At 42.6% G+C, this 9,914-nt stretch overlaps 1 protein-coding gene across 1 annotated transcript; it reads right to left on the reverse strand.

The window, feature by feature from the left end:
• Positions 1-1,188: 1,188 nt before the first annotated feature.
• MYOD1 (myogenic differentiation 1) lies at positions 1,189-8,724 on the reverse strand. The gene is made up of 3 exons (XM_033927916.1): positions 7,965-8,724; positions 5,424-5,502; positions 1,189-2,273 (listed from the first exon to the last, which is right to left on the reverse strand). Exons 1-3 carry the CDS (start codon positions 8,718-8,720, stop codon positions 2,023-2,025), a joined length of 1,086 nt encoding a protein of 361 aa, XP_033783807.1. The 5' UTR covers positions 8,721-8,724; the 3' UTR covers positions 1,189-2,022.
• Between the last annotated feature and the right edge of the window lie 1,190 nt (positions 8,725-9,914).

The raw sequence follows: 9,914 nt of genomic DNA on the forward strand, positions 1-9,914 counted from the left end.
GTGTTCCCCCCATGCCCCCCCCCCGTCAGAGCCCTAAAAACAGTAATTTTGAGCGGCATGCGCCTCCGCGCTGCGCTCAATTGTCTGGGCGCGCCTTTGTCCCGGCGTGCTTTTGACCTGACACCAGCAAGGTGTGTGCCCAAATTCAAATTGGTGCCAATTGACACCCAATTCCTGGCACTAGTTGACTCATCAGCCAGTGTAGTTGGGCGCGCTTCTTGGATTTGTGCCCAAATGATGGCACTCCATTTTGGGCACCATATAGAATCCAGGGGCTAATGGCTAGGCCCAGATTTAAGGAAGCAAATAGGTGACAGAATGGGTAAATGGCACAAAGCGCAGTGAGCTACCAGGACACATGGCAACAACCTTGCTGTGTCTTCATTTCATGCAAATGGCCGCCTTCTTCTTAGGAACAACTTATTTCAGCTGCTCTGGAGTGCATCTATCCCTCGCATCATCTACTTCCCAGGGAAGATAAGAGCTCTACATTTGTATAAATAAGTGTATTTATTTAGAATACTGTCAACAACATCCTTGCCATTCACACTGTATAAATATATAAAGTTAAGGTCTGAAACAACACACCACACAACATTAAATATTTCAAAACAAAAATTGCAAAGCAACTCTTATTTACAGTTATACAACATGTATTACAAAAAGTGGTCCACAACCTTATTTTGTCTTTTTTTTTTTTTTAGGATACCAGTAAGAAAGTTTTGACTCAGATTCTTCACTCACAATTCAACCAAATTCAAATACCGCACTTCGTTTTGCAAGAATAACTAAAGCAACATGTGGCAGGTCATTTGCGATAGTGCCCTGAGAAGTGCGTCCAAACTTTGGATGCTGAAAATGTTCATTTTTGAAACCACTGGACATCCATCTCCCCCCCTCTCCTTCCACCCCAAAAATTGCCTATTTAGATGTCTTTGCTGTCAGGACGTCTAACGTTTTTGGCCATTTTCGACCTCAAAAATGTCCAAGTTCAAAAAAACATCCAAAACAAGCCCATTTGGGCATGGGAGGGGCCACCATTGTAATGAACTGGTTACACAGCCATGCCAACAGAGCAGTGGGGCACCTCAGAGGGCACTGCTGTGAATTTCACATAAAGGGTGCCAGATGTGCATCTCAACATGTATAGTGAGCCCTCCAAACCCCCAAAATCTACTATGCCCACCTGTCTACCACACCAATAGCCCACATGGCTGCAGGTAGCACCTATATGGCAGTATAATGGGATTTCAGTGGGCTCACACTTTCCACCATACATGTAGTGGTTAGAGTGGCTTATGAGCCTGGGTCCTTCACACACCTAATACAGCACCTAAGCTTTCCCATACTAGGTGCTGTATTGTTTTATTCAGATCTGGGGTGGGAGGGGGTCCGTGACCTCTGGGGAAGTGTGTGTTAATCCCTCCAGTGGTCATCTTATCGATTTGGGTACCTTTGTGGCACTTAGATGCTTTTAAAACGGGTCTAGATCTGTCCTGGATGTCATGGGATAAGTTCAGTTGTCGCCACAAGATGTTCACGTGCTAAGCTCACCCAAAACCCGCCCATAATATGCCTCCAACATGCCCCCTTGAATGTTAGATGCACAGCGGCTAAAAAGCCTAGCAAGATGTCCAGAAAGTTGGTTTTGAAAATCGGCACATGGATGTTTTGACGAGAAAAACGTCCAAGTGCCAATTTTATGCCATTTTTTGGACGTCTTATTGTTTTGAAAATGAGCCCCATAATCTCCTGCTTCGGAGACATGAAGTTAGCAAGAAAGACTATATTGGCTTGTACACAAAATATTTTAGTCAGTCATATTAAATAACAATTGTGTAAAAACAAACCAATAAATAATGAATTGAGAGTAGCTAGAAGCATAATACAGAGTTGAAAAATTGTATTCTGAAACAATGGTCAGAGGTGTTTTAGAATTGGAAACAAACAATCTTTCTTCATTCTGGATAAGGAATTAGTTTTGAGGCAGTATAAATATTTATTTTCATTTGCTGAGTGTCTTTATAACACTTGGTAGATTGGATTACTGCTGTCCTGGGGATGTTGAGAGCAGTTAGTAGGCGAAGGGACTGGGGCCGCGGAACTGCTGTCGCTCAGTGTCGTTCCCTCCTGAGGAGAGCACGGCCTTCCTTCGGCTCGGCCTTCCCCTGCAGGGGGCCCAGGACAGCTTGGGTTATCTGTAGAAATCCTCTCCACGATGTTGGAGAGGCAGTCCAAGCTGGAGATCACGGTGCTCTTCCCGTGCCTTGAATCTGGAACAAAAAAACGGAATGAAAAGAGTCACCAGTCGGCGTTTTTCATCATGACAAAGAAGAGAGCACTAATCAAGCACTTTAATCGAGTTCCCTTCCAGTACACAGGAGTGTGTGCACATTTTGCTGTCCTTGTACAATCAATCATTCTTTCCAGGCTGGATTATTGTAACTCCATCTATCTAAGTCTAACCCAGAAAAGTGGATCCAGAATACTGTGGCTAGGTTGATCTTCGCAAAAAGCAAATTTGATCACGTTTCCCCGCTTCTGTCAAAACTTCACTGGCTTCCAGTAATTTCTAGGGTTCACTTTAAGTGCACCTGCCTAACATTCAAGATCTTGCATGGCATTCTTCCTCCTCGAATTCCACTTTCTTGGAATTCTACGAGACCTGACACTACCAGATCCATCCAAAAACTTAAACTATCTTTCCCCTCGTTAAAAGGCGTTATCTATGCTGGAAAATTAGGGAAATCACCGAGCTTTGGAATAACCTTCCTGCCCTGCTGCGGAATCTGGGCTCCTTCCAATTATTCTGAAAGCATCTGAAAACTTGGCTATTCTCAAAAATGTAAATCTTGCTACCCTCTTTAGAATCACTAATTCTTATTATGTTTTTTTCCTTCCTTATTCTAAAGTTCCTGTAAACCGTGCCGAGCTCTGTCGTTATGGAGAGGATGAGGTATATAAACTTAAGGTTTAGTTTAGTTTATTGCAGATAGGGGGCGCTGTTTGTAAAGGTTACATGTTTTTGCTCTGTGCCTGTATTACAAATCATCTTTGAACAGAACCCAGTCCGATGTTAAAAATGTGAAACAAAAGAAAAGCAAAATATTTTATCAAAAAGAATGACCTTTGCAGATAAATAACACCCCTCTCCCTGTAAATAAAGGGCTTATTTACTAAGGGGGGGTTAATAATAACTTTATTTTTTCTATACCACCACAATCTTACAGCTTCTAGGCAGTTTACAGTGAAGAGAGCTGGACAGTCAGCGAATTACAGAATACAATTAGTAAAATACACATATTTCTCAAGTTAGTTAGTCTGCTTGTAGGTCAAACGCTTAGCATAGAGCCCTAAATAGGCTATTAATTAATTTTGTTATGCATATATTATGTCCCTCACCCTCATGAAGGTTTAGGTTGGAGGGGGTGGGGTGTGCAAGGGCAGGATGGTGAAGGGAGATGGGATTATTGGGGAGGGGCACCTAGAATGGGACAATGCAATTTTTTCACAACTATGGACAAGATTCACTAACCCCCGATTCCGTGTCCGATCAATGCCAGATTGCATGCAGGCTGATGAATTCATTAAAGGCCTGCATGCAAATGGGGATGATCGTTGACACGCCCCCCCCCCCCACCCCCACCCACCACACGGATCATTAGAGAGCAATCCTTGAGCATGCGCAGACCATCTTCCTTGCCTCTACATGGTCTGAGCATGCTCTCAGTAGGGACTTTTTTTTTTTTTTTGCAAGCCCATGGTTTTAACCCGCTTTAAGCCCGCGGGTTAAAACCACGGGCTTGCATTGTGGGGAAGGGCGGGAGAGTCAGGGCAGCAGGATTTCAGGGCGGGAGAGTTGGGGTAGGCAGAAGTTCGGGGCAGGCAGGAGATCAGGGCTGAAAGTAGGAGTTCAGGGCAGAGAGCAGAAAAACAGGGCAGAGAGCAGGGCGGCAGAAGGCAGAGCAGTCGGGAAGGACCCGAGCGCCTGGTCCTCAGCAGTCGCTTGTTTTGTGATCGGCCTGCCCAGTCGGTGTTGCAGGGTTTATGTTCGTGAATCGCTGCCGTTCCCCCCTCATTTGCATGCGCGGATCGGAGGATGATCGGGACACAGGTTAGTGAATCGGGTTGCAAAGGGCTCGCAAACCAATCGGTTTGCTTAGTGAATCTAGCCCTTTGACATTTTTCATGTTCTACAACCTAAACACTTCAGATACCTAAAGTGGACTATGTGACCTCAGGGATTAAGTACTTTTTTTATGGTAATATGTAGAAATGAAACAAAACCATAAAGGGGAAAAAATACCTTTTTATTGGATTAACTTAGGCCTCCTTTTCTCAAGCCGCGTTAGGGTTTTTTAAAAAAATTGCCAGCCGCTGCGGCAAAAGCTCCGACGCTCCCCCCTAGAATTCCTGTGAGCGTCAGCGGCCGGCGATAAACCCTAACGCGGCTTGAGAAAAGGAGGCCTTAATGTAGTTCATGATTAGCTTTTGAAGGAAAACCTTTCTTCCTCAGATCAGAAACATTGACAAACGTTGCTCTTTTTTTTTTTTTTTAAAGATGCAATTAATCCATAGGCTGAAATTTTGCAGGATTATGCAATTGATTTCCCTCTATTTTGTGGCATAAAAATGACACAAACCCCACTTTTGGTATCTTTTCGCTCGGCGAGTCACATACTCTTATTCTGCTGGCAAGTCATTTCATTTTTAGCAGCTGTGGTATAATCTAATGCGTATTACTTTCCCTTTCATCAAAATGAGTTCCTATCGTATCTTCAGCTGGTTTGTGGATAAGAAACCGCTGGAAATCGGTACATGATTATGAATTTTCATTAATCCAGCTTTCCATTAGGACACTGATTTTATATATAATGCCACTGGTTTGCAAAATCTCATGTCTATGAGGTCCTACCATCTTATCAGACACCTTCTTGCATATTATATTGAGGGATACGGTAAATCCGGGTCTCCAAAAAGGAGTACCTAAAAGGGCCGCCGCGTGTGCGGATCGCCGGACTAGATGGACCTCGGTCTGATCCGGTGAGGGCGTTTCTTATGTTCTTAAGTCTGGGCATAAGGTTTTCCTCAAGGTCATCCAGTAGGGTTGGTTCAGCAAGCGTTCCCCCCTCCCCCCACACACCATAGCCACACGTGAGATCATGATTGATGGATCAGATCCATTAACCTCCTCTTTTACTAAGGTGCGCTAACCGATGAGCGCTCGCTCAACGCTAACGCGTCCATTGACTAACATGCACGCTTAGCGCTCGCTAAATCGATTAGCGCACCTTAGTAAACGAGGGCCTTAAGTGGTGAAAATAGAATCTGAATCTCCAGATGCCACAGCTCAGTATGTTCCGTCTCTGGGAGTAAAATCAAGGGTCGTTTCCTCAAGTCCTGGCAAGGAAGCTCAGACTCACCATTTGGCGTTTCTGCATAGTAGCTACTGTTATAACTGCTCCTTCTCCTCGAGCCGCAGGCAGGTCTACCGTAATCCAACTGGAGATTAAAAGAAAGAGAAACCATGAAATCCCAGATTTTACAAGGACATTCTAACTGGCATGACGATGCATACTAAAATGAATTCAATCTGAAGTCAAGGTCAACCAGCTCTTTGACCTTGGAAACGAAGCATCAGACAGACTGTGGTAGTACATTTTTTTTTTTTTTTTGTAATATTCTTTGTAATCACATACTTTTGTAATATTCTTTAATTACAGTGTATACATTTTTAGGTCACATGTCTAAGGTACTTCTGATATGAAATTGCAATTATATTTTTATGCAAAATACTTTTAGAAATTTAAGTCTCCTTTTATCAAACCACAGTAGAGTTTTGGTTGGGTTTTTTTTTACCGCAGGCCGATGAGGCCAATTCTCCAACGCTCATTCAATGCCTATGAGCGTTGCAGCCTTTACTTCGCCGGTCTGTGGTAAAAAGCTCTGAGTTATCTGCGAACAGTGTTTTCTCTATTTGCGAATGAAACATTCATTCTCTAGTAATGCCCTTACTCCATCCTTTACAAAGCCGTGCTAGGTTTTTTTTTGTTTTTTTTTTAGCGCTGGCTGCGGCAGTAACAGCTCAGACGATCATAGGAATTCTATGAGCGCCAGAGCTGTTACCACAGTGACTGGCGCTAAAAACGCTAGCGTGGCTTTGTAAGGGAGGGGGTTCATTTGAAATTAATTTTTAATTTGGACACATAGGTAACTGCTTAACCAACCATGGTTCAGGCAGAGTACTATATATATATATATGTATGTATGTATGTATGTATATATGTATATGTATGTATGTATATATGTGTATGTATGTATATATGTGTGTATGTATATATACATACATACATATATATACATACATACATACACATACATACATATATACATACATACATATATACATACATACATACATACATATATACATACATACATACATACATACATATTTAGTGAGGAAAAAAGCACAATCAATAAAATAATATTCAATGGAGGGAGTGCCCAAATGTCACAAAATGTGAGTACCAAAATATATCGTCACAAAAACTTATGATACAAGAAATAAAATCATTTGTACATAATAAATATAGAAGACAAAACTGCGCAGCAAGACAACTGAGCAGTGTCATAAAAGAACAATTGAAAAATGAAATATTATCTAAACCATGCAAATAAAATGCCATTCCTGAAGGATATATGAGGGGGTGCTGAAATATTCTCAGCTTAAGAACATCAGAATAGCCTTACTGGGTCAGACCAATGGTCCATCAAGTCCAGTAGCCCGTTCTCACGGTGGCCAATCCAGGTCCCTAGTACCTGGCCAAAACTCACGGAGTAACAACATTCCATACAGAATCTCAAAGAATAGCAACATTCCGTGCTACCGATACAGGGCAAAGCAGTGGCTTCCCCCCATGTCTTTCTCAATAACAGACTATGGACTTTTCCTCCAGGAACTTGCCCAAACCTTTCTTAAAACCAGCTATGCTATCCCTCTTACCACATCCTCTGGCAATGCGTTCCAGAGCTTAACTATTCTCCACGTGAAAAAAAATTTCCTCCAATTGGTTTTAAAAGTATTTCCCTGTAACTTCCTAAATTCTGAGTGCTATTGTGCCACTGTAGCCGAAAAGAGTATCTAATTTACCCCCTCCCCCTTTTGCAAAACTGTAGCGTGATTTTTAGCGCCGGCCGCAATAGTAACAACTCCGACGCTCATAAAATTCCTATGAGCGTCGGAGCTGTTACCGCCTTAACCAGCGCTAAAAACCGCGCTGCAGGGGGAGTTTGTTGAGTATCAGTTTGCAGACCTGGAATTCTCTGTTTTGACTTTGTTTCAGGTCATTGTTTGGGCTGAGAATTTTTCAGTGCCCCTCAGAGTTGTTTAATCAAGTTCCAAACCCACCAATCTTCTGTAATAGCGATTGTCTGTCTTAGATTAATAGCAGTATATGTCATCGATTGCAGTACAATATGAGAAGCCAATACTCCAGCAAAAATGAAAAAAAACACTGTGGCCGCTTTACCTAAAACGGCTAAACTTATTCTAGGTATCTTTGGCAGGTGACCTTGAGCAAGTCAGGTCAACCTCCATTACCGCGGATGTAAATTTAAGGCCTGATTTACTAAGGAGTGTTAACTGTTAATACTCTTTAAATACTAGTTAGGCACTAGTCAATTGGCCCCAGTTGTAAATCTAGCTGTTTACTTGTCATTAAAAATGTTGAAGGTTACCTTCATTGGGGCTCATCTCTGGAGTCTTAGACACCATGAATAGAATTATGAAATAAGTGGGACAGAGAAACACAGGGTTTAACGCTCAGTGAAAGTGCGATAAACTGGACTCGTCTGGGGGGGAGGGGAACTGCCTTCTTGAAGAGCTGGATGAAAACAGGAAGGGTTTTTTTTTGTTTGTTTTATAATCGTATAACCCCCGACCTTCCTCTCCCTCCACTCACCATGCCATCCGAGCAATTGGACCGAGGGCTGGAGGCGTCCGATTCCCCGCTGTAATGCTCCAGGACAGGGTAATAACTGTCATCTTGGTCCCGCAGCAGGGACTGAAGGCTTTCGATGTAACGGATGGCGTTCCTCAGGATTTCCACCTTGGGCAGCCTCTGGTTGGGGTTGGTGGATGTGCACCTCTTGAGGGTCTCGAAGGCCTCGTTGACCTTGCTCAGCCGCCTCCTCTCCCGCATGGTGGCGGCTTTCCTGCGGTCGGCGTTGGTGGTCTTCCTTTTGCAGGCTTTGCACGCCCAGAGCAAGCAGCGGCCGGCCTGGTGGTGACCGCTGGGCGCGCGGATGTGCTCGTCCTCGTGGTGATGGTGGTGATGGTGCTCCTCGGGCTTCAGCAAGCCCACGTGCACCAGCCTGGGATCCAGATCTTCGAAAAAGTGCATGTCCGAGGTATTAAAGCAAGGGTCATCGTAGAAATCGTCGGTGGCAGAGAAGGAGCAGAGGGAGCTGTCCGTTATCTCCATGTCTCGCAGGGGGTGTGATAACAAGTCCATGAGCACAGCAGAAGCAAAAAAAAAAAAAAAAAAACAACCCAAGAAGAAGAAAGCTAGGACTTCTTCGATCTTGAGATTTTTAAAATGTGTCCAGTGCTGCAGCAAATGTCTCTTGTTCTCTGTGTAGCAGAAAGGGGAGCCTGGGTTTTGGAAAGTTTGCAGCTGTTTTCTTTGCTGGACTCTCCAGTCACCCCAGTCTGGCATTCCTTTTAACCACCTGTCACCTTCTCTGCCACAAACTTTGCTCTATTTATCCAAGCGTTTACTGGAAGGGGGATGAGGGAGGGGTCCCTTCTCTCATGCCCGTTAATCCTGCCAGCCAATTAGAGTGCCCACATGAGCCAGTGACCGGGACGGATCCGCCTCTGATTGGACAAGGCATTAAACCCACCAGGAAAAGTTCTAGGGAAAGTTTGCCAATGTCAAACGAGAGAAAAGTCTGCCAGCGGAATCTTGTGTGTGTTTTTTAAAGTATGTTTCTCTGGGCGTTCATGTGGTTTATTCTGTGTTTTAAGAGTTCCAGTGCGTGTTATGATTCTGTATTGCAAATTCAACAACTTCTTAATTAAAAATAGTGATTCTTAGAAATTTTAGAGCTATAATAAATGGTTTAATGTCTTATTCATACAGAGCAATAACAAACGATTTTAATTTTTTTTTTTAAATTAATAAGCCTCAGAAAACAAAATCATAAAGTGATTGGAGTTCCAGTAAGAATATAATCCCGCCAGATTCGCCTATGTGGAATTCAGATTGTGCACTATTCAGGGGAATTGATTCCACTCTGTTATGTTCTTAATTAATTACAATAATATTCATGATTTCTTATGTCAAATTGAATTATTTGTTTTCTGTTTGTTTGTTTTTGTCTATTCCTGTACAAGGGGCTGCTGAAAAGTTCTCAGCCCAATCAACAAAGTTGCGACAGTCTTCATCAAGGACTATGCACTTAGTCCAGCGATTTTCCACGTTTTTCGTTCTACATTTATCCGACGGAACGAAAACCGTGGAAAATCGCTGGATTAAGTGTATAGGCCGCGAAGGAGACTGCCCCAACTATGTTGGCTGGACTGAGGACTTTTCAGCAGCCCCTTCTAGAGACCAAAGAATCTTTTTCTGTACTTTCTTATAGTTTTGGAGTTTGTCATGTTTTTTTTATTGTAATGAAAAACATTGCTGCATAATTGACTCCTTTTCATAAAAACATCGAAGTTAAGTAATATATTAACAACTATCTTCTGTGTTGAAAATATTTCCAATATTTATGTTAAGTTGTGACGTTTTTTCACAATAGATAAGTAAAACCAATAATGTTTTATTGGTAGGGGGTTTGTTTTGAGATATATATATATATATATATATATATATATATATATATATATATATATATATATATAT

This window comes from Geotrypetes seraphini, chromosome 19 (genome assembly GCF_902459505.1).
Source record: "Geotrypetes seraphini chromosome 19, aGeoSer1.1, whole genome shotgun sequence".
In the NCBI taxonomy this organism is placed as follows: domain Eukaryota; kingdom Metazoa; phylum Chordata; class Amphibia; order Gymnophiona; family Dermophiidae; genus Geotrypetes; species Geotrypetes seraphini.

Coding starts and splice junctions, on each gene's coding strand:
- MYOD1 (XM_033927916.1), bottom strand. CDS start 8,720: ATGCCAGACTGGGGTGACTGGAGAGTCCAGCAAAGAAAACAGCTGCAA. Junction 5,503..7,964: donor CCAATTGCTCGGATGGCATG/GTGAGTGGAGGG, acceptor TTTAATCTCCAG/TTGGATTACGGTAGACCTGC. Junction 2,274..5,423: donor CTATGCAGAAACGCCAAATG/GTGAGTCTGAGC, acceptor TTTTTGTTCCAG/ATTCAAGGCACGGGAAGAGC.